The sequence below is a fragment of the Chrysoperla carnea genome, chromosome 4, assembly GCF_905475395.1.
Source record: "Chrysoperla carnea chromosome 4, inChrCarn1.1, whole genome shotgun sequence".
In the NCBI taxonomy this organism is placed as follows: domain Eukaryota; kingdom Metazoa; phylum Arthropoda; class Insecta; order Neuroptera; family Chrysopidae; genus Chrysoperla; species Chrysoperla carnea.
In genome coordinates, this window is record NC_058340.1 from 65,401,333 (window position 1) to 65,425,617 (window position 24,285).

The 24,285-nt window shown below is 28.8% G+C and overlaps 4 protein-coding genes across 4 annotated transcripts; 3 read left to right on the top strand and 1 right to left on the bottom strand.

The window, feature by feature from the left end:
• Positions 1-1,214: 1,214 nt before the first annotated feature.
• LOC123298868 (odorant receptor Or2-like) lies at positions 1,215-3,758 on the bottom strand. The gene is made up of 6 exons (XM_044880963.1): positions 3,562-3,758; positions 2,926-3,205; positions 2,355-2,441; positions 1,972-2,073; positions 1,743-1,898; positions 1,215-1,391 (listed from the first exon to the last, which is right to left on the bottom strand). The coding sequence occupies exons 1-6, from the start codon at positions 3,756-3,758 to the stop codon at positions 1,332-1,334; spliced, it is 882 nt and encodes a 293-aa protein (XP_044736898.1). The 3' UTR covers positions 1,215-1,331.
• Positions 3,759-6,509: 2,751 nt separating this feature from the next.
• LOC123298869 (mediator of RNA polymerase II transcription subunit 24) lies at positions 6,510-12,361 on the top strand. Its single transcript, XM_044880965.1, has 13 exons — positions 6,510-6,938; positions 7,044-7,275; positions 8,009-8,272; positions 8,343-8,495; positions 8,763-8,949; positions 9,018-9,159; positions 9,225-9,464; positions 9,625-9,800; positions 9,873-10,171; positions 10,237-10,312; positions 10,384-10,618; positions 10,682-10,821; positions 11,548-12,361. The coding sequence occupies exons 1-13, from the start codon at positions 6,564-6,566 to the stop codon at positions 12,359-12,361; spliced, it is 3,333 nt and encodes a 1,110-aa protein (XP_044736900.1). The 5' UTR covers positions 6,510-6,563.
• Positions 12,362-15,969: 3,608 nt separating this feature from the next.
• LOC123298525 lies at positions 15,970-19,162 on the top strand. The gene is made up of 3 exons (XM_044880554.1): positions 15,970-16,071; positions 16,681-16,931; positions 17,781-19,162. Exons 1-3 carry the CDS (start codon positions 16,023-16,025, stop codon positions 18,270-18,272), a joined length of 792 nt encoding a protein of 263 aa, XP_044736489.1. The 5' UTR covers positions 15,970-16,022; the 3' UTR covers positions 18,273-19,162.
• A 1,646-nt stretch (positions 19,163-20,808) lies between these two features.
• Positions 20,809-24,244, top strand: LOC123298530. Its single transcript, XM_044880560.1, has 3 exons — positions 20,809-20,930; positions 22,085-22,320; positions 22,604-24,244. The coding sequence occupies exons 1-3, from the start codon at positions 20,891-20,893 to the stop codon at positions 23,081-23,083; spliced, it is 756 nt and encodes a 251-aa protein (XP_044736495.1). The 5' UTR covers positions 20,809-20,890; the 3' UTR covers positions 23,084-24,244.
• The last annotated feature ends 41 nt before the right edge of the window (positions 24,245-24,285 follow it).

Below are 24,285 nucleotides of genomic sequence, written 5' to 3' on the forward strand. Positions count from 1 at the left end.
TATTATTTTATAATGAATAATCAAAAACGATTATGTAATGAACTAGACGATGAAAAAAACTGTGAATTTTTATCTATTAAGCAAATTTCAAGGAAAAATCTGCGAAAAATTTTATTCATGATTAAACACGTCATATATTATTAGAAATAGATTCTCATACTAAAATTATTTTATATGGGAGGGTGCATTAAGTAGGAGATACAACACAGTATAATTAAAGGGTTTTTTTAAAGAGTGATAGATAACTTTTATCTTAAGGACGTTCCCTAGAAATTACTAATTAATTAAATTACTTAATTTTCTTAGGATCATCTTTAAATCGTGTATATGCATTCTCATTAATGCCGTTCATAAGCAGGTAAAAATACCGCTTGCGTTTTTCCAGAAAATACATTTAAAGTTATAAAATGAATTTGTGTGTTATTTCTTCTATAAGTGATTTTCTAACTAATTCTTTAAGCATCAATGTTTCAAAAACTATGATATATATCAAAAAATTTTATTCTTAATTTTCGTCTAATTTTTCCTTTAACAGAATCCCCTCTAAATTTGAAACATAAGTCTCCAATATTTTCATACACTCCTTTTTTTTTTGATAACGTCCTTAAATCTTTTTTCTAAAACAAATTAATATTGCCTTAATTTATGACGAATTTTTGGGACCAAGAAAACGATTCTTAACCGTCCTTTTAAAAAGATAAAAAAAGAAAATAATTCATAAGTATGCGGCTGTGTGTGGAACTCAGATACGAATTCCCGAGGGACTGCTATAGTCAATTAACTAAAAATTATGAATATTTGCAACATTTTATTTGGAATTTAGTTGGAATATTTTTAGTGGAATTCTTGAAATATGTATTCCATAATTTACAATAAAAATAAATATAATAAACTTTTATTGGTAAATATGTTGATTAAATTATTATTATTGAGTAATAAATGTTTTTGCAATAAAATAAATTTTAATGATAGTTAATTCAAATTTGATTGATTGTCTAAATAAACTAAAATATTGAATTGAATTTATTTGGTGTCCCAAAATTCACTTTTTTCGCTACATGTTCTGCGTAGCAAATTTTAATATATTCAATTTAGAATAAAAGAAAAAAAATAGAACTCGAACTCACTAAAAAAAGAGGAACAAAAAAATATGTAATAAATTGTACGATTTTAGTTTTATTTTATAGTTTCTAATAATTCTAAATATTGCTGTGGCTTCATTTCATTTACAATATTCACTAATACTACTGAACTCCTGCTTGATTCTATGTATTCTATGTTTGTATAGATTACCTAGATATCTACAAATATTTTGAGGTAAATTCCTAAATTTACTCTTCTTCGTAAACTATCCTGAGTAAGGTTAAATATGTGAAAGACGCCTTTAAAATCTGGAAAAAAATTAAATTATGTTTAATTAGGCAGCTTATTTTTAACCCACGAAATAAAAAAAGTTTGACCGCTTTGACCGTCTGTCTGTTTGCGGCAACGTAGCGCCTAAACGGAAGAACAAATTTTGATTTTTTTTCGTTTGAAAGGTAATTTATTAGACAGTGTTCTTAGCTATGTTTCAAGTGCGAGTTTAGGGTTCCGTGCCCGAAAAAAGTTTGGAAAAGGCTTTAAGGATAAATGTTATTTAATGGAGAGTGTTCTTAGATATGTTTCAAAGGCTTAGGGTTGCGTACCCAATAAATTTGTTGGGGATTTTTAAAATTTGGTAAGTTTCACAACATCTTACTTACATCCAAAAACGTTTCCAAGGACATCTTATGAAATGGCCCAGCTGTTAAAACTAATGGCTTCTGTGACCGCATTAAAATTAGTCGCAACAAATGTTTCGATTTGTTATCAAATGTATACCAACTTGAGATACCAACGCTATCTGCTACTTTGAGACTCTAAAATGGATCAAAATGGTTTCATATATTATTTTTTTATACTTCTTTTGATGGGCGGACAACTTTGTCTTACCTCAACCAAAACTTCATTTGCATGCCAGTATGAAATAAATAAAACAATGATCATTGCTATCAAATATTCGACAGTAAAAAATAAGCGAACATTAAAATCTTGCTGAAAAAAAATTAGAAATTTTTGTAAGTTGCTTCTATCTTTAAAAAATATGTCTAGAGAAAATGTCATCGAAAAATGACTCCGATATTCTCAAAAACAAAATTTCTAGTCTACTCTGACAGTTTTACCATTCTGGTCTACATCGAGAAATCATACATTTTTGTTTACAAATTCGTTCAAAATTTCAATTTTCAACTAACTATTATAATCCATTTGAAATTTGAATTCCAAAAAGACGAATTCGATTTTTTCATTTTCGAATTCTAATATCATTTACTTACAATTGTTACTTGATACAAAATTGCGCATAACATTATTGAACACACGAGTAATTCCAAAAACATAACAGGATTAAACCATACTCTTAGCTCATTCACAAATCTGAAAAAAAAAATATCACAAGAAAGAAAGTATATTTGCATTCTGCCATTTGGGTGCCTCATTTCTCGGTTTTGCCTCTGCCTTGTAGAGAGCATTTACTTCAAGTGTCATTTTCAACCCCCGAACCAAAAAAGGTGTTATAAGTTTGACCGCAGTGTGTGTGTCTGAATGTCTGTGGCATCGTAGCGCTTAAACAGATGAACCGATTTTGCTTTTTTTATTTCGTTTGAAGGGTAATTTAATGGAGAGTGGAACAACTAAAAAATAGGCGACGATCTTCAAAATCAGTTCAGTTTGGAGGTGGCTCTAAGGAAAAAGGTAATTTAATGGAGAGTGATCTTAGATATCTTTCAACTCCGAGTCACTTGTAATTTATGTAGAGACTCACCTAATAATTCCATTATGATGTGATACACAATTTACAATATCATTAATAACATTAATCGAATATTTTCCTTGTAAAGATTTTTTATTACCTAAATTCTCCAATTTATTTTGTAAAATTTTTAATTGTCCAGCTGCAAACACCATCATTGCATAATTATGTGTATTTGCAATTGCTGACGTCCATCCACCAACATTTCCCGAAATTATATGAATTATAAATGCAATTTCATAACCTGGTGTTTCATTATCGTTAAATGGAAACCATGAGCTAAACACAAATGGTTTTCGAATAATATTCGTTGCCGTTCCGTTCGGATATTTTACGTAAGATGGTCCCGATAAAAATAGTTCTGTATGGGGGATGCTAAAACATGATCGATAATTAGTGAAAATTAAAGCTTCCCTGGTGGAAAAAATATTGGAAGAAAGAATAAGAAATTCTGAAAAAGTCATATCAATTTCTCAACGTTTTCGGACTAGTCTAATTCAGAGTTATTCAGAGTTCTTAATACTTTTTTAAAGTTTCTAAGATTTTTTCAGAGTTTCCAAAGACTTATTAAGACTTATTCTTTTTTCAAATATTTTTTCCACCAGGGTTCGCCTTTTTTTGGGTACAAAATAATTAATATTTGGATACTAAATACTACAATACTCGAAATAAAATTGAATATTAACCTAAAACATCCAAACAACGTAAATAAGGTCATAAACAAAAAATACTTTGTAACCCAACGTGATTGATAACAATATTTATCAAAAATTTTAATTAACACCGGTGAACCATGATCGCAAACACTTTGCTCTGTCGCCAAGACTATATTAATCAAACGATATAAACGTTCTTTTTGAAATAACAATATTGATATTTTACCAATTCCCAGAACATATAATAATGAAACCGTACAATTTTTGGTCATATCTTCTACATCACCCCATATTTTATATAACTCGATGAACTCTGTGGTTAAAAATGTGGCAAACCAACCAAATATAATGTATGCCCAATAATAGTGAAATTTATTGAAAATTTTATATTTTGTTTGTATTGGATATATTCCAATTATTTGTAAGCATGTTATATTCATTGCTATTGATGGTTTTACTGTAATGGTTTTCATTTTGGCGTTTTAAAATATTATTATTTTTTTGCTTTTTCGGAAATCTGTACGAGAATAACATAGTTTTCGATATTTGTTAGGTTTTTATGTTGTTGAAGAATTTTCTTCTCAAATAGTGTAATTTTTTATATTTCATATTCAATAAATGTTCAGTTACGTTATTTATTAAGTAAGCACGGATCCAAAAAAATTTTTGGAGGAACCAATATGAAGTATTTTTTTAGTAATTAATAATTTCATTCTTTTCATCCCCTTAATTTTTAACTTTCGTTTCCGAATTTTTAACTTTATGACGTCATTAGAATCCAAAAAATTTAATTTTGCTCTATCACAACAAAATATCCAATTTTGATAAACCAAGTATGTAATCCTAATAAATCTAGGCTATAATTTTCAAATTTGTGGTCAAAATTCACCCAGCTCTGATAGGTTTCAAGAATGTGGTGCCCAGGTTCCAGAATTAAGCTAATAAGTAATAGCTAGCAAAAAACTGGCATCGCAGCTGAAAAAAATGACCCAAAATTAGTGGGTTTAAAAAAAAATTCCAATAAAATCGGATCAAATTTGACTGTGTTATCAAAAAATCAAATTTTTTAACTTTATGACGTCATCAAAATCCAAAAAAATTAATTTTGCTCTATCACATCCAAATTTTATCCAATTTTGATAAACCAAGTATGTAATTCTACTAAATTTGGGCCATAATTTGAAAATTTGTGATCAAAATTCACCGAGCTCTAATAGGTTTCAAGAATGTGGTGCCCTTGTCCCAGAATTAAGCGAATAAGTGATAGCTAGCGAAAAACTGGCATCACAGCTGAAAAGAATGACCCAAAATTAGTGGATTTCAAAAAAAATTCCAATAAGATCGGATCAAATTTGCCTGTGTTATCAAAAAATCAAATTATTTAACTTTATGACGTCATCAAAATAAAAAAAAAATAATTTTGCTCTATCACATCTAAATTTTATCCAATTTTGATAAACCAAATATGTAATCCTACAAAATTTGACCCGATTAAATAAATAATTTTTGAAATATTGACTAAAGTCAGTTAACGATAAGCTTTTATTTCAGAACGATTCTGAATCTATCTCGATACTCAGCCGAATTTTTATGTATTTAGGTCTTCATTACCCTAACTAATCCAATATGCTTAGAAGGACGTCGTCCACATTTATTTTTTATTTTAACATCTAAGTTTGTCTTAACTGAAAGTCAGCAAAAAATTCTTTTATAAGAAATATTAATACCTCGAAAACCGCTTATCAAATTCACAAATATTATTTAACATAACTTAAAATCATTTTGAAAATCTGTTCTTCTTAATAAATAATTAATAACTTAAATTAATTTTCTCCGCCTTAAATCAATATAGGCAATATGTAACAACCATAATTTTCAATAAAATTTTTACATAATTATATATTAAAATAAATTATTTTTCTATATAATTTTTAAAAAAACGAACAAATTATGATCGATTATTAAGTATTTATTTAAAAAAAATAATAATAATATATTATTCTTATAAAGTTATTTAATTCCTATTAAACATAATTATGCATAATAATCTTATTTAAATTGGTCACATTTTCTTCGGGAGCTTCATACTTGAGGCGCTATAGTGATACCTACTAAATTATTTTATTTAAAATATGCTTTCATTTTCTTTTTCTTTTCACCCGTCGAATTGATTATGAATGGATTGATCTTTAATAACGACATTAATTGACTCCTCCATTTTAATCCATCATCACTATAAATGACTTTCAAGAATTCTAGAGGATCAGTATCTATGATTTATATTGTTTTTCGGCAAATTGGAGAATACTTAAATGACGAAAAATCTATATAGCTTGACCAGAATCAAGCAAACCGATCCTTGGTTCTGGTCGTAAATCACCAAAAATTCTTAAAATGGTATTTCGATAAAAAAAATTCCACAAACACAAAATTGTGGTTTACTGTTTTCAATGAATAACTCAAACCGCTTTAACTTATCGATTTGAGTCAAACTGAGTGTAAGACAGCACAGACACCACCAGTGACGGATTTCCGTCAAAATACAAACAAAAGCAATTTTTAATTTAGAATACTTGAAAAATAATTCAGTTCATAAAAGGAAAACAAATAATTCAAAAGGAATACTTAAATGCATCGTAAAGACAAACAACTTTGAAAATATTTTCGTAAACTAAATATAATTCAGTACATACAGAGTATTTAAACAATTATTACATATAAATTCGAAATGTAATGCCATCTATGTAATAATAATTGAAACAATAAGAGAGGTAATCATTTTATCAACTGAGAATAAATGCCAAAATGCAGACATTGTTGACAACATAAATAAAATAAATAATTGACAACTTTTGTATGATACAAAATTGTTTACGATGTTAAATTATGTAAAAATTAATTTAATAAATTAAAATTAAACTAATTATGTGAATTAATAATTACCAAACAAAATGTTAATCATAGATTTTTGTAATTAATAAGAACAAAAAATTCTTAGTGAATAAATAATTTGTGATTTCCAATTAATTTGAGGTTAAAAATATTTAATTCCAATTTTGTTCGAAAATTTCGACAAAATGCTTGCACGTAATCCTGGTAGTGTAAAAGTAACCTCTGAAACTAAAACAACATCAAAAACTAGTTCCTTAAAAGCGCTGTTGTTAAAAGCTTGGCGAGAACGTTGGTCCGATTTACAATGGGGTATTAATATCAAAACAGTCTTACCGCGAGGTGTATCTGGAGATGTTTATGATTTAGCTGATTGTATCCTTCAACAAGCGGTTATCGGGAGTGGTGCAAATCAATTGGTTTTGAGTTATTTGCGACATAGTTTAAGTGCTCAATTGGTTAGTTATTCGGCAGTTTTACAGCAGATTAGTAAATGTGGATCAAAGCAGTATAGTAAACCGCATTGTATTTGTAGTTTACTAGAATTTTTGGAAGCAATTCAGGTAGCATTCTTATAATTCCTTCGATTTATTGCAGATCTTATAAGTAGAAGTTTGTTTCTGTCAAATAATGACCAGATATTAGATGTATATAATTTTTCGTTTTAGCCTGGAATTACTTGTAGAGCGAAACCAGAGGAAAGCTCTTTGGCAACAGCTTTACTAAACGTATGCTTATGGCTATTAAATGTCTTACATTATAATTTGACGAATTTTCAAAATAATACAAATATTATAAACCAAACGGACATAATTGAAAAACCATGTGTTTTACTAAATACTTTCGTCCAGGGTGAATTTTTTATATCAATGCTCTATTTGGCAAAATTTGATAATCCAGGTACGTCAAATATACATAAGAATTTTTTTAACCTACGTTACAGACTAAGATTTCTGATAACTTGTTTAATTCACTCAAAGATGGTGATACTATAGTTCGCAAAATACCTCCAGTAATAGGGAATATTCATGTATTTTTTTAATATTTTTAATTCATTGTTTACACCGTAATAACAAAGTAAAAAATATAAATACTGCTTAAAAATGCTGTATTTAAGTGTAAACAAATATTTAAAATACATTATAATTTTGAGATATTTAAACGCGGTTTTTTGGCGCTCTCTGTTGATGACGTATAAGTACGTGATCTGTCAATTGGTGACAGTTCAATGTATAATTTACACTTTAAAAAAATGAATTTACAACACAGAATTTACACTCGTTATTATTAAGTTTTCTAATAAAAAGCCGTAGAATAGTATAATTTAATGAAATACCATATAAAATGTAAGTAATTAATAGCATACATTATGTCAACAAATTTGACAAGCCCGTACGATGATGTCACGTCCGTATAAAAATTTGAATTTCCATTTTAGAAATTTTTAAATGCCCTCAATGAATTTGTACTTTTATTCATTAATTTTAAGCAATTAAAAATATATTAATTACTAAAAGTATGGTTTAGTTGAAATGTCCAGCCATTAAAGTTACGGAAGAAAAATATTTGAACCAAATTTAAATTTCATGAATATTCCTTATGACAGAAATCAAAAACTTTTTTTTGTTCACAGAAACTTATGCCGAAATTCAATCAAAAAGTCAAGAAATCGAAGCATTATTAAACATAAATATAGCTTTAAAACCGTCAACACCAATTGAAAATACGTTAAAAATATTTTCAAATTTCAATATTGATGTTGTATTTCCCGATAAAAATAAACCAGAACCCATAACGCATTGTATTCAAAGTTTATTAGCTGTGGAAGTGTATTATAATCCTTGTAGCGATACTAAGAACATTGTCTCGCAATTATTAATGTTGAAACGTATTAAAGGTAGAAAGAATTCTTATAAATTAATACTTATCTAAATTTTAAAAGTAATATTAATATTTTTTTTCTGTAGGATATTCAACAGCCCGACTATATTGTGAATTGATTCGAGCTTGTTTAATGTCGTTGAATAATGCCAGTGGTACGTCGCGGGAAAGTCAATGGGGAGCGTATACATTTTTGAAAGTACCGCATATTTTACAGCAATTGAATAATTTAAATAAAAGTTAATAGTTTTTCAAGTTAATTTTGATTTTAAGGTAGTATGGCAGTATCAGGGGTTAAGTTAACTACTCCTTTTTTGAAATTTATTCAAAAGAACATAGTTCCTTCGAGAAATAAGTTAGATTTTTTAATCGTTTTTGTTAAAAATACAATTCTAAAATGATTGCAGATCTGACTAAAATGTTTCCTTTCATCTCGATAGTGCTATACTACCTTAAAATTCTGGCTTCATACTTGCTGGTTAACAAATGTACTACAATTTTTTTAGGTGTTGATTCCGACGAGGATTATTCACAAGATATAATCGATGCATTTGAAATGCTTCTACAATATATTCCATTATTGGATACAACAGATATTAAATGTTCCTGTAACTGCCTGGAATGTTTAATTAATGAACTAGCTAAATTAAATTTAGTTAGTGAGAAACATTTAAAGTATTTTTCTGGAAAACGGTAATCTTTTATAACGTAATTTTTTCTGAGGTTATTTTTCGATTTAACTGTTCTATTTCAATTTTTAGGGAAGGAATTTTAAACAATCTTCAAAAATTAGATCCAAATAGTACTTCACGAGCCGCCAGTATTCCCAAAGTAATTGTTCGAGCTGAACCAACATTAGCAGGAATTTTGAAAACTTTAAATGCTGAACCTGCAAAAATTCAGGTATAATAACTTATCCAAAACACTACAAAACTTTGAAATCGTAATAATTATTGTTTTCTTTGTAGGAAGCGCTTATGAGTATGTTACATCAAGTTCTTACCGGTAAAAGTTTTGAGCTAATATTGGCAGTGGCAACAGTTGAAGGCAAATTAAAAACATTTGTTAGTAAACTAATCAAATTTAATGAATACTCAAAACAGCCAATGAGTATACCAGAATCACCAAAAACGGCACAATCACGAGCTATGCTTTTTGATATTTCTTTTTTAATGCTATGCTCGATAGTACAAACTTACGGGTCAAAGGTAAGCACAATTACAAAATATAGAAACGGATTTTATTCAGATATTTTGAGATATGTCCTTAAAATTCTAAATTGTAAGGCCTGTTTTAGCCAAATGAAAATCATGTAATTATGAATCAACTAACTTTTAAATACTTACATGCGACATTTATTAATTCTAGGTCGTATTAGAGGAAAATGGCGATTCATTCTTCGAACAATGGGTTCGTTCAAGTATGGTTGAACCCAATTTACCAAAATCACCCGATCATATCCTAAAATTATGTGATCCTTCCAAAGTGGACGCACTAATTAAACAATTTAATTCAGCCGACGCCGTTGCCGAATTTAAAAATGGGTAAATATTCTTTCCAGTCCTCGTACTTCTCAATATCGCAAAAATTTATTTTAAAAAAACATTTATTTTTAGTCAAACTAAATGGCACGAAGTATGTTTAAACGTGAGTGGTGTTGTTAAAGAAATATTATATGCATGGGAACGTGGATCAATTAGTGCCACGGATGTGAAACGTGTCTTGGATATACTTAAAGGTGGGAAATCTTCAAGCTGGCCTGGCGGTGGATGTTGTTCTTTGGCTGTATGTGCATCTTCATGGTTATGTGCGCATGTACGCCTTGTACATCATGATGCGCTCTTGAAACCCATGAATATGGTTCAACAACTTGGAAGTTGTAATGCATCATCATTTCAAGCAAATAGTGGGGGAAGTAAGTCTATTACGATAATAAACGCTTTAAGATTAAGTTAATTTATTTATTTTTTTATTTCTTAGATACTCCAAATTCAGCGTTATCAAATAGTGGAGGTAACGATGATTTAAATCAGCACCAAGATAGTTTTAAAGAACGGTAAGAACATTTTATATTTTCACGCATGATATTTAAGGTCCAAGTTCATAACATAATGATTTTTATTACAGATCGTCATTAATGTCACAAATAATACGAAAATTCCAATGTTATGATATTTATCCACCTGGTGGAAGTACTAAAATTAAACCAGCGACATCTTTAAACCCGACCATAATGCAGCTACGACAAATGTTTTTAGATATGTGTGCAAAAGGTTCAATTACAAATATTGATGCTACAAGTAATTTAGAGAATTTATTAAATATGGCCGGTGCTAAATGGTTTGTTACTTCGATTTTACAGGTAAATTTTGAAAAATATTCTTTTCATTGTATTTGAATCTAATTTATATATTGAAATTTGTAGGAAATGTTGAAGTTAAAATACTTAGAAAGTTTAAATAAAGCTGTCGATTTAGCTTTCTCAATATTTCATTTAGACATTGAAAAATGTACAATCTCATTGTTAACCGAAGTATTGCCCGTGTATTTATTAAACGCATCTCAGTAAGTATATATATATTTTTACTAGCTTTTTTCCCGTAGTGTCGCTCGCGATAATGATTCTTTTCAATTAATTAACTAATAGGGAATATTCATGTATTTTTTTTAATATTTTTAATGCATTGTTTATACCGTTATAATAAAGTAAAAAATATAAATACTGCTTAAAAATACTGTATTTAAGTGTAAAAAATATTTAAAATACATTATATTTTTGAGATATTTAAACGCAGTTTTTTGGCGCTCTCTGTTGATGACGTATAAGCACGTGATCTGTCAATTGGTGACAGTTCAATGTATAATTTACACTTTATAAAAATGAATTTACAACATAAAATTTACACTCGTTATTATTAAGTTTTTTAATAAAAAGCCGTAGAATAATATAATTTAATGAAATACCATGTAAAATATAAGTAATTAATATCATACAGTATGCCAACAAATTTGGCAAGCCCGTACTATGATGTCACGTCCGTATAAAAATTTGAATTTCCGTTTTAGAAATTTTTAAATGCCCTCACTGAATTTGTACTTTTATTAATTAATTTTAAGTCATTAAAAAGATATTAATTACTAAAATAATGGTTTAGTTGAAATGTCCAGCCATTAAAGTTACGGAAGAAAAATATTTGAACCAAATTTAAATTTCATGAATATTCCCTATTGATTCATTTAGTTAATTATTTCTCCAAAAGGACACTGATTTAATTAATAACTTTTTTTCAGATCGGAAATATTAATCGAACCACAAAGTTCCACATTAGCCAAATTATGTGTATATTGTATTGTCTCAACAATCGAATATTTAAATTGCAACAGTACGAGTACCCTCAATTCAAAGAAGCGCGGTCGACAAGATATCGATTCCGAAGATGATTCTTCATCACCTGCAAGTAAATTATTACGTTTAAATGATTCTTCATCAACAGATGCAAATTTATCATTAGCCGGTGCAATTAATTCATCAAATTCGGCATCAGGTGGTAACGGAAACGGAAAAGGTAACAGTGGTTCCTCGGACAATGGAGCAAACGGAAATAGTACAAATAATTTTGGAAACGGTTCAAGTATAAATAATATTGTATCGTCGGCAATTTTAAGTAATAATGGTACGGGTAAATATGGATTTCCATCCACAAAATCAACGAATTCCAGGAATGATATTTTAAAAGAACCGTTACAATCAGCGTTAACGAATTTGTATCGGGATTTTTTGAATATTTTAACACGCGATTCGCATATCAGTTACGAAACTTATTTTATATTTCAATTTGTAAAAGCATGCGTACTGTATGGTAAAGATTTGGCAAGTATTATTTTACAAAATATGCCATCAAATTTAATACCGAATTTACTAAAATGTTTACCCGAATTATTCTCGTATGATTTGTTGCTGCGTATTTATGATTTATCAACGTCCAAGGGTACATTTATGTGTAATTCGAATCGTGATTTAGTTGCTCGTGATTTATGTATGTTACGTAATATTGAATTAAGAAAACAAAATCTAGTGAATAATAAATTAGCTCGAAAGAGTTGAATATTTCGTATGTTAGGTTTTTTGTTTCCTTTGAGATTTTTTTAAAAAAAAATGGTGTATTTGTCAATTTTTTACGTTTTATTGAATATTTTCATGTTTAAATAAAAGAGATTTTTATTTGGAATAAATATGTTATTGAGTTATGGGGCACCCGAGCACGAGCCTGGCTGTAGCAATAGGGTATTATCGTTAGTCAAAAATAAATCATGAAATTTGAAAAAAGTTAAAATTTATGTAAAAATATACTTAAATTTCTGATTTCGAGTCATAAAAGCACATTTTTCTTTTAAAATATTTAAATTAAAAATCGTAATTTTTAAACTGTATATCACGTGAGCTAAAACGCGGGTAAGTCCTGCTGTGATGTCATAGCTGTATGAGTCATAGACCATCAGTTGGTTCAGTGTAGACAGCTGGGTATAATGTATACATAGATAATAATAAGTATTTATATTTATTATAATCAGATGTCTATGAATATATCTGTCAAACTTATTTGTGTTATTTCGTATAGTGATACCCATATTACGTCATCAAATTGGATGCCCGCGTTTTTGACAGTTTAAAAAAGGTTTAAAATTTAATTTAAGTTTTTGGCAAGAAAGCGTGTGTATTTTTCCGAAATAAATTTTTGGTGGCTTTTTATTAGCAAAATCAATATTTTGAAGTACTTTTTCAAAAATAGTGGAATATCCTATTCCTTCGATATTTACAAACAGAGCGGGAAATTGTTAATGGTGGCTAAACTAGTGCACGAGGACCCTTAGTAAATAATTTATAGGACAGTGTAAAAGTTATGAAAAATCAAGAAAATTGGGAGTGCGCAGGTAAGTAAAACTTGTTTAAAAAAAATGCATGCATGCACTTATTAAGTGATTTCATGAACACCTATACCAAAATTTTATATGTGTTACATGTATGTAACATATATATTTGTGTAATATGACAGTTTTTATATAATTAATGATTGTTAATTATGTTATTTAATTTATAGTGATTACTTACGATTAAAACAGGTTCTATTATATCCAAATATTATTTGGATATAATATTTTTACCCCGACTATACAATGGCGAGGGTTATGTGTTTGGTACATATGTATGTATGTTCATCTGTTCCCACCCAGCTTCTAAATTACTTATCACAATTATGCAAAATCGTTAGAAGCGTCTTGATTGTTTGCTGGTTATAGGCTATGCGTCACATTAAATTGAATATGGCGCCCTTTAGAGGATATAAAGTTATGATCGAAAAACAAATTTCGATTTAATGATAGCGTGATTGGTATCAAATTAAAGAGCGTAATGGGCACTTTTTAAAAATATATATATTGTTATACTTAATCACGAAATATTCACCGCGAAATAGTTTAAAGTGTATGTATTTTCGTCTGTTCCCACCCATGTATTGTAATACTTTATCACGAAACTGTAACCCCAAAATAGTTTAAATAAAATAAAGTTCAAAAACTAAAACCCTGACGCTCTTACAAAATCGTGCTGTTAAAAGTATGAAAACAAGAAAAAATTTTCATCTGAAATTGTTATGATAAATAAAATCGTCATTATAGTCGGGGACCTGTTTTCGGTCCTGTGGAAAACTGGTTACTCTTCGAGGTCCCCCGACTGTAATGACAATTTTATTTATCAGAACAATTTCAGATGAAATTTTTTTCTTGTTTTGAGCACGATTTTGTAAGAGCGTCGGGGTTTTAGTTTTTGAACTTTATTTTATCAAATGCTTTGTATGTGGATTTAATTCAATAAATTGAACGAAAAACCGGTATAGCGGTAAATATATTATACTATGTATATACGAAATATGTCAAGGTATACAAAATTTAGCTCCAAGTTTGTAACGCTTAAAAATATTGATGCTACGAACAAAATTTTATTAATAATTCACCTAAATAGTCCTAATAAAAAAAAAAATTATCAAATTAGTCCATTTTCGGCTGTGTGTCCGTCAAACCGCCTGTGAACATGTTAACTCAAAAACGAAAAGAGATATTAAGCTTAAATTTTTTATCACGTGCTCAGGACTTAAAAAGTGATGTTGAGTTCGTAAATGAGCAACATAGGTAAATTGGGTCTTGCGTCCGTAGAAATCATCTTGTAAACCGTTAGAGATAAAAAAAAAAATTAAATATAAAATGTTCTTGCAGCTTCCAATTCATTATTTTCACTATACTCAGTGGTGGTGTAAGACGTTGGCCATCACCTACGGCCTCGTGGTCCTAAGAGACAAATCTATTGTAGTTCTAGTCTACTTCAATAGATGTCATCACTAATACTGCAAAACAAGAATTTGCAAAAAGTTGCGTTTAGTTATAGCAGAGACTTTTAAAAAAATTATTACGTATTATAATTTGGAGGAGCTCATAATTTTCTTATTTTTGAGGAGGGGGCGGTTTATTTCTAAAATCATTGAAAGTTTGCTTACATTTGAATGATAAATTTGTTACATTTGTAACACATTTGATAATTTTAATCCTACATCATCAATGAGGTGGATATCGACAGTTCTAGATCTAGGGGTTTTGTTTTTTAGACAATTCCCATCACCTTTCCTGAGCGAATGAACCCAGTGTGAATGAATATTCTGTTATGTTAACCCATGACCAAAAAATACATTTCCTTTTGCTACACATGATAAATCTTTCCAAAATCAGATAATGCAAATAAAATTTAGAGATCACAAATCACATTCCTATTTTTTTTTTTTTTAATTTTACAATAGGTGTGCAAGATTGTTTAAGGGCAACCATAGTATAAAAGATACCTACCAAAGTACAATCAGGTTCAACTCCATTAACACTATTTTATTATATTTTTTTCCTTGTTCCATTTTTATTATATTTTTTTCCTTGTATTTCCATTTTCATGGTATACTAATTTTAGTTCCAAGTTTGTAACGCTTAGAAATATTGATGATACGAACAAAATTTTGGCATAGGTGTCCATAAAATCACCTAATTAGTCCATTTGAAAAGTGATATCGACCTGAAATTTGTATAGCGTGTTCGTGGCGTAAAAACTGAGTTTGAGTTCGTAAATGAACAACATAGGTCGATTGGGTCTTCAGTTCATAGGATAGAATAAATATTTATAAGTATAAAAAATGTCCCTTATGAGAAAATGAACAACTATTGTTTGAAACATTTTTTTTTGTACAAATCATTGTTTGTCTGTCAGGATCCCAATTAGGCCAGAACACAAATTTCCCATTTTCTCCATATCTATGCAAGATAGAAGGTTTAGAATTTGTAGGTAACTTTAAATAGTTGATAGTCTATATTGATTCTAATTTTATACCAAACATTTCGCTTTATATGAAGGGGGACAAATAGAAAAAGTTTCAAAATTACGAAAGGGCGGCCAGAAGGTCACAATTTTGTTTTACATAAAATAAAGTTAGGTATTCGAAACGCTATACAGGGTATGTTAACAATTAACTCAGTCTATTGTTTATTTTCACATATTTTAAATATTTTGGAGAATCTACGTAAACGATGACCTTGACACTGGTCACTTCTTTAAAGCAGTCTTTCTCACGCAGGTTCATAAATATATTATTAAGTTTTGTTATCTCAAGGATAACGAAATAAATTTCTGTAAATTTGTTCATTGTTGATTGTTTATACACACAACAATTAAAAAAATGAGTTCAGGAAAAGTTGTTGTAGGAACTATGGGAAATATTGATGATGGTAAGTAAAATTAAATATTTATTTTGTTAATTTTGGGCAAAGTATTAATGTTAGTTTAGAAAAGAATGGTCTTAAAAATATGTGCGATAGATATTTGTATTTGGAATGGTCTCTAAAAAAATGTGCCGGAAGCGTTTTTTATCACATAAAAAAATTCTTATAAAAGTTACATAGTTTTTCGCCAATATTTCTTAACTTTTTATGAAAAAAGGAGTTTTACAGACGAGGAAATTTCCAACAAAAAACTCCCACTCTCGGAAGTCTATCTCCATTATTTATAATTTTAATTTAACGCTGAATATCGGTCTTTTTGCGTCACAAATATTAAATTAAAAATTTGTAAAAATTATTGTGTCTTCTAAACACTTTGAAACTTTTCAACAAATTAGACAATTTGTTATTTTTCCAGACCTACCTAGAAATAAATACCGGGACGAGGATTTACATTCTTGAAATCTCAAAAAGACAGATTAAAGACAAAAAATTTTATAATTTAGACATTTTGAAGTGTTTTACATTGTTTGGGTAGCCGTAAACTAGGATCTGACATTGTAGGAGGAATATACAGGATACTTAAATATTTAACTATTAATTGTTATATCTTTTTAGGTTTATTTGAAATTGTACTAATAAATGAAAATATGCTTGAAGAAGTTTTAATATTTTTAAAAGATCAGTTTTTTACATCAGAACCGATATGTAAAGCTATTAATGCAGTAGAGAAACCAATGCTTCTCAAGGATTTTGCCAAATTGGTGACAATGATGATTACAAAAGAAGGCGAAGGATCTTTTGTATCAGGAGCTGTTATTGAAAAATCGACGAATAAAATTATTAGTGTCGGGTGTGGCTCATTGCGGGTATAATTAATTCATTTACATAAAATTCGCGGAGAATTTTTTCTCCAAACATGTAATCTGTGAGCCCATGTCATCAAATGTGTTTTTTTTCACCCAAAAATCATATTTAGTCCCGATAAAATCCGTCATTGAGCATGATTAATTTTTGCAGAATCCGTCGATGGGTGACCCGGTAGGATATTATTAAAACAAATAAAAATTTAAGACATATTAAAAATTTAATTTTTGTTTTTTACTCGAAAACTGAAGGGTTTAGAGAAAAATGTCTAAGAACATTGACCCTAATTATGTGAGAAAATTTTTTCCGTAGCAATTCGACCAATATTACTTTTGTTTAAAAAAAATTAGCTTTAACAATATCCGGGTTCTTACCGGCAACCTGCACTTTTAGGTTCAGGAGCATGTTTTAAAGGGGTTACGTCAAATAAAATATTAACCTTCTCAAAATTTCGACTCGACTGGACTATTACAAGTTAGATCCTACGAACTCAAGACCCATTTGACCTAAATTGCTCATTTACGAATTCAAACTTCCTGACTATACAAATTTCAGATCGATATCTCTTTTCATTTTTGAGTTATCGTGTTTCCAGACAGACAGATTGACGGGCGGACATTCGAAAATGTACTAATTAGATGATTTTATGATAACCCATACCAAAATTTCATCAGTATTACTAAGCTTTACAAACTTTAATATACAGACTAAATTTAATATACCTTGATATATAATTTCATATATACAAGAATTTTTCTGAAATCTATATAGAAACACATTTTTAATCGGCTCCCGATTTACTTTTTTCTTTTAATAAATCCAACGAATGTTTTTTCTCTTTCAAATTTCAGCCAAAGAGGAACAATCAATCATATTTTGGTGAATTTGCTGAGAAATATTGCGAGGATGATCTTGCAAAAAAATTGTTGCAATTTTTGGATGCAGCCACTACGAAAGTCAATATATATGATCATTTCAACGTGGATTACTTAATTGAAGTGAATGTTTTGGTGACACATGAAAATTATCGTCGAAAAAACTTTGGGAAAAAATTCGGAGATTTTGTAGTAGATACAGTTTTGCAACAAAATCTCTCTATTTTCTTATCAGAGTATGAACATGTTTTAGAAAATTTCGCTAATTATGCAGTTCGTGCTGTATGTACATCTCAATTTTCAAAACGTATTGCAAATAAAGGAGGATGTGACGATTTATGTTCTACTAATTTAAGTGAATTAAATCTAAAGGAATATGCGGATAAATTTTCTAAATCGCAGAAAGTTTTTACTGTTGGTTGTAAATTAACTAAATTGGTATTGCAAACGTATGCCAGTAAATATTAGGCATACAAAACCACGTAGGCATATAAGAGACTCTTTTTCTTGTTTTTCAATTTTCCCCAGTCGTTCCGTTAGAGGCCGTTCAAAGGTATGTCACGCTAAATTACACCATTTTTGACTCCTCCTCCTTTTCGTCATGGTGCGCCACCCAATTAGCAACCCCCTTGTTAAATCTCCATCATGAAAGCTTGGGGGACATCATATTTTATTATTTCAATTATAAAATTTCAAAAAATATCTAAAACAATATCTATCCTGTTTCTTCAGAGTTTGATGGGGGGGGGGGGGGATATCATGTTCTGACATCAAATTGGACCTAGTCCTCTAGGTTGCTTTTATTGCCAATTTAGATCCTAAAAGGTAAAAGATAAAATAATACTTTTTAATTAAAACATTTTTTCGAAAATCGTTAGCTTTCGGAGTAAATGCGACTTAAAAAATATGTCATTATTGTATTTAATCGAAAAAGAAACACGTTAGCTAAAAATTGTTAACGGCAATAGAGGGCATTTGCTTGTATCCATGGCTTTGAACTGAAATTCTAGTTTCAAGGTCATTTGACTTTAATCTTCAAATGATCTTGAAAATTTACCTGACCTTAAAAGTTATTAACACAGACGATTGACCTTTGTTATTGTCCTTATTGTAACTTTTATCTACAAATCTTTTTTTCGATTAAATGCAATGATGGCATATTTTTAAGTCTCATTCAGTAAAAACAAGGTTTTTAATGAAATCTTAATTGACTATTAAAGCAACCCGGGGAATTACAGATCCAATTTAATGTCAGCACATGATGTTCCTCATCAAACTCTGCAACTTTTGTTAAAGTAATTTTTATTTGTGATTGGTTAACTACAAAACGAGCTATTAGCCATAATAGATTAAAATGTTCCACCCTGTATATTATCATATAATAATTATTTGATAACAAAAATAAATAATTAATATAAAATTATTTGATATTAGTTATTTGTTACTTATTGCACTAAGTAAAATATAGAATTGAAAATGTTGATTTGTACTCTTATTTATAAATATTAATAAATATATAACTTTGTATGTATTTAGTTATTAATTTGTGTTTAAAAATTTATATAATATTAACTGATTCTATTATAATCGAGCCTCAAAAACGCGTGGCCTGGTCAGCTAGTATTTAATAGGAATTCAGTACAAGTGAAAGGGAATTACAAAGTATGAAAAATGAATAATTTATTATGTTAAATATTCCATAGATAATTTTTTAATTAAATAATTAAATAAAAATTCGAGATTAATTGTTTTTTTGATCCTTCTTGATATTATAAATATTGCATAAAAATGTTATATTGAATATTTCAATAGAGAAGTTGCATGTTCTTTAATTTTATTTTTTTTCTCGAAAGTTTACTAAAAATTACTTACAAATGAAAATGGTTTTTGTAAACTATAAATTCAAACGCCAGTGACGTCAACACATCGTTTAAGCAACGCCACCGCAAGGAGAAATGATAAAATAACATCCAGAATGATAAATTTTTTGTCTAATTAAAAGTAATTTTCCATAGAAACAAACTGAAAAATGTTATTTTAGTGTGATTCCAATTGGCTCACAGCCTCCACGGTTTTTTTTTTTTTTTTTATTATACATTTAGCACCCGATATATATTTTTTTTATTAGTAAGAGATAGATAATGTATAAGGGTGCCAAATTCACAGATAGATCGGACACTATTTTATAACATGTTGACATTTTTTTCTACTGCACACGCATAATGAATCATTTATATTAATTGAATTTTAATTAATTTTTCCCTATTTATTGATTTACTAATAGCCCTAAGGATTTATTTTAAATTAATTATAATATTAAAATATTCGAAGTACAGTTCAAGAAGGGAAAAAATTTTCAAGAATATAAAAGCATTATTGTTATTAAACAATATTCGATGAATTTATTAAACGCTTGGCAACGACCTCTCTCCTTTGAATGATTCTTACGGACGAGCCTATCAAGAGCGACAAAGGATGTACGAGCACCAAGGCAATTTTTAATGGACTAAGTCTAAATCAATTCTGAAAATTTTAGTGGGTGGGGTTTGCACGATTATTTATACGGTCTAGTTTGCACGTCTGTGAAGAGTGTGCGGATAAGTTATACCCGGCCACAACGGCTATGTTCTGATTGGTCACTACAATGAGTCCAGGTTACAAAAAAAATTGAATATCTAGTCTAGAAATAGGGCTGATTTTCAACAGAAAGGAATTATTCGAATAAGCATAGTAAAATTTAAACTTTTAGTTACGATAATAAATAAATAAATATTTGTTAATGTTCTCCTAATAATCCTAATGTTGAATTACATGTGCACTCATAAATAAAGGATACTAAAAAAAAATTTATAATTTCCTTGACTGTAATTGTACTCAATAATTTTTATTTTATTTTATTTTTTTTCACTAATATTATAAATAATTACGTGTTTACAAAATGAAGGTTAACCTTCTAACAATTGTCTTTTTCCCAATCATATATATCTTTAATCTTCATGTAACTTAGTTTTTCTTGTAATCTCCACAGCACTGCATTAAACTTCCGATATTGTTTGGTCAATTGTAAAATATTTTTAATTTTAAAAATGAGTTCCGAACATGTTGTTTTACAAACTTCTGATGATGGTAAGTGATGGTAAATGGTTTTTAGAATTATTTTTTAAATATTAAACTTTTTATAAAAATAAAAATCATTGCAATTTTCAACAATCGATTTATTTTTGATATTTTGAACTTAAATCAATATTACAAGCAAATGTTTTTTGACTTAAATTCAAAATATTTATTTTAAATTTTTAAGGTAAATCTGAAATTAAAAAAATTAACTTAATAATCACAAATATTTTATTTAAATTTACAAGAAATAAACTAAAAAAGATGAATGCTTTTTTAAATACAATTGTTTGTAAAATGGTTTTTCTTTTTTCTTCGCCCCAAAGGGCCATTAGATGTAAAAACAATTAATTTTTATACTCGTAAAGCCAAGTAAAAAATAAAAAACTTAAAAACCTCTTAAGAGAAAATCCATATATTTAAAATAAATTATAATTATATATTCAATAACAAATTTTCCGAAAGTTTGTTCTATGCAAATGAGCTACGACTTAGGTACATGAATATAATCATTACTTAATAAAGTACTTAATCAATGACAATTATTCTATGAACATGCAAAACAACAATTTAATTATTTATTAATCTTATGCAAAGCTGGCATGCAACATTAAATGATCGTATAAGGTAGGTTTGCAGTATCGAGAGTCATACTATTTTTTACCACGCTTTTTTTAGCGTAGTTATGGATTATGTAACAGAATCTTTGGACGTGATTTTTACACATTTCAAAATGTCGGATTAGATTGCAACTGCGCACACTTATGAAAGAACGTTTCTCCGATTATCCTAATCAAAATATTCCGAAACAACGAATAAACTAAAAAGTCTTTGAAAAAAGGTTTCAGAAAAACTGAAATTTTGAGTTTTATTTTTAATACTCGTTTCATTTTAATATTCAAATTTATTCAACTCTCTCTTCCTTGACATTTACGTAATTAAAGTTGCCTACCCCAAAAAAACTGAAAGACAAAATCAACAAAACTTTCACGATTAAATTTCTCGTTTCATTTTAATATTCAAAGTTATTCAACTCTCTTTCTTGACATTTACGTAATTAAAGTTGCCTACCTTAAAAAACTGAAAGACAAAATCAACAAAACCTTCTCGATTAAATTTGTTTGGTTTTATATTGGATTTTTCTTATTTTATTTTTTCAATTCTAGGCTTATTCGATATCGTACAAATAAATGAAAAAAATCTTGCTGAAATTTTGGTATTTCTAAGCGAACATTTTTTTACATCAGAAACAATGTGTAAAAGTGTTGGGGCATTGGAAAAACCTGTATTTGTAATGGATTTTGCAAAGATGTTAACAATGATGGTCGGCGAAAAAATGTCTGTGGCGGTTATTGAGAAATCTTCAAATCGATATATTGCTGCTATATGTTTCACATTACGGGTAAAAAATGACGAGTAGATACTTTATATCCAAGTTAGAAAAGTCGAAAAGCTTTAAGAAATATTCTCACTTACAATAATTCCACAACAGCTTAAAATTATTTCACCTGTAGAAAGTTTCAAACAAATTGAAATCCATAAAATTGTGAACAAAAGGGAGGATAAGTGAGGGCTATAACACAGTACGTCCCGAACCTTTTACAATTTTTGTGTCATGCTTTCATTAATGCCCAGTTGCAATATAAAAAAATGTTTTTTTTTCTAAAATCTAAATTGAATTTCAGCCAAAACATAATAATCAAACATTTTTTGGTGAGTTTGCTGCCAAACATTGTGAAGATGAATTAGCCAAAGCGATACTACAATTTATTGATGCATCTGGTACCCAAGTTAATATTTACGAGCGTTTTGATGTCGATTATGTTATTGAATGTTGTTGTTTGGTAACGCATGAAGATTTTCGTCGTAAAGATTTTGGTAAAAAATTAGTTGGATTTGCTATAAAATCAGTTTTGCAGAAAAATAGAGCAGTTTTACCAGAAGATCGTCAAGATGTTTTGGATAATGTAGATCGATATGCATTTCGGGCGGTTTGTTCGTCTCAATATTCCAAATTAATTGCAAATAAATGGGGCTGTGAGGACTTATGTTCTAGTGAGTTTAGTGAGTTTAAAATAAAAGAATATGCTGATAAATTTCCTAAAAATTATAAAGTGGTCACTGTTGGATGTAAATTGCCAAAATTATTGAGTGAATATCAATAATAAGTACAAAATGTTAAAAAATTTAAAAATAATCATAAAATCAATTAATTTTAACAATCAAGGCCACCTTAAACACAGAACTAAATGGGCAGTCCTCATTGAGCATCATATATTTTTTTCACTTTGAGGATAAAGATTAATTTAATTTTTCCACTTTTATAAAATTTTGCCAGCTTTTTCACCTCGGTTCATGTGTGGAGCCAGAAGATCCAATTTCTATATTTTTGTAAGTAACAGTCGTTTTTCCTACCCTGATATTCTAAATATTTTGAATAATGACCTTTTTATGTTAGACAGACCTTGTACCTCTATAAGCTAGACACGAATTAATGAGAACTTTCAAATGGGGAATTTCAAAACTTTCATATGGCGAATATATCTCTTAAGTGGAAAAAAATGGGAAAATCGCCAAAAATACTTCTTCTTTTTTTCGTTTGAGTAAGTAATTTTTGAGATATCGCCTAAAACTTCGCACAAAAAGCTTTTATTTAACTTAAAGCTTAAGGCATCTAATATTCTAATGAACTGAATTTTTACATTTTTTGGGTCGTAGCTACCTAAGTCTAAGCCTAAGTAACACACAGGTATCCAAACACACAAAGCTCTGATTGATTTTACGATTAAACGACAAGCTTCTAAGAAATTAATTGAAGAAATTGTCCGTATTATCACCTCTCGCATAAGATTTTAGGCGATATTTAAGAAACTACTTGTCCAATCGTCAAATGGAACAAATTTTAGTATTTTCTTGGTCAAAAGTATTCCAGAAATTCAACTAAATTGGAAACAAACAATTCTTCTCGACTTTTTGAAATTTTTTAAGGCGTTTGTCTAAACGTCGTTTTTGCAAAACCAATTTGAAAATGGTTTCTTCTTAACATGTTTTTCTGCATCAGAGTATGTTGGACTGAAGATTTACCTCAATATTTCGGCTTGAATCTGGGCTTGTATTGCTAAGAAATGTTGATGGACCGAAGCAAGTGTAGGTCAGGCTCCTCCCCTAGACCTGTTTACCATTGATTTAGTTGACTTAGTACGTGCTTCTGTAAAAAAACTGTTGAATTGACGAAAATTTAATCCAATAATTCATGATTTGCTCCTTTTTAGATCAAAAATCCCTATTTTGACCCCTCCCTATTTGGGCTGAAAGCTGGTTAAATAATACGCATTACTTTTTATTTTAAAAACTAGAATAATTTGTT

Excerpts from the sequence above, each read along its gene's own strand:
- LOC123298868 (XM_044880963.1), bottom strand. The coding sequence starts at position 3,758 with ATGACCAAAAATTGTACGGTTTCATTATTATATGTTCTGGGAATTGGT. Across the intron at positions 2,442-2,925 it reads AATTGGAGAATTTAGGTAAT|CTAAGAGTATGGTTTAATCC; the intron begins AAAAAATCTTTA and ends TTTGTGAATGAG. Across the intron at positions 1,899-1,971 it reads CAAATGAAGTTTTGGTTGAG|AGTCTCAAAGTAGCAGATAG; the intron begins GTAAGACAAAGT and ends GATCCATTTTAG.
- LOC123298869 (XM_044880965.1), top strand. The coding sequence starts at position 6,564 with ATGCTTGCACGTAATCCTGGTAGTGTAAAAGTAACCTCTGAAACTAAA. Across the intron at positions 6,939-7,043 it reads AATTTTTGGAAGCAATTCAG|CCTGGAATTACTTGTAGAGC; the intron begins GTAGCATTCTTA and ends TTTTCGTTTTAG. Across the intron at positions 10,172-10,236 it reads TCAAGCAAATAGTGGGGGAA|ATACTCCAAATTCAGCGTTA; the intron begins GTAAGTCTATTA and ends TTTATTTCTTAG.
- LOC123298525 (XM_044880554.1), top strand. The coding sequence starts at position 16,023 with ATGAGTTCAGGAAAAGTTGTTGTAGGAACTATGGGAAATATTGATGAT. Across the intron at positions 16,072-16,680 it reads TATGGGAAATATTGATGATG|GTTTATTTGAAATTGTACTA; the intron begins GTAAGTAAAATT and ends ATATCTTTTTAG. Across the intron at positions 16,932-17,780 it reads TCGGGTGTGGCTCATTGCGG|CCAAAGAGGAACAATCAATC; the intron begins GTATAATTAATT and ends TTCAAATTTCAG.
- LOC123298530 (XM_044880560.1), top strand. The coding sequence starts at position 20,891 with ATGAGTTCCGAACATGTTGTTTTACAAACTTCTGATGATG. Across the intron at positions 20,931-22,084 it reads TTTACAAACTTCTGATGATG|GCTTATTCGATATCGTACAA; the intron begins GTAAGTGATGGT and ends TTTCAATTCTAG. Across the intron at positions 22,321-22,603 it reads CTATATGTTTCACATTACGG|CCAAAACATAATAATCAAAC; the intron begins GTAAAAAATGAC and ends ATTGAATTTCAG.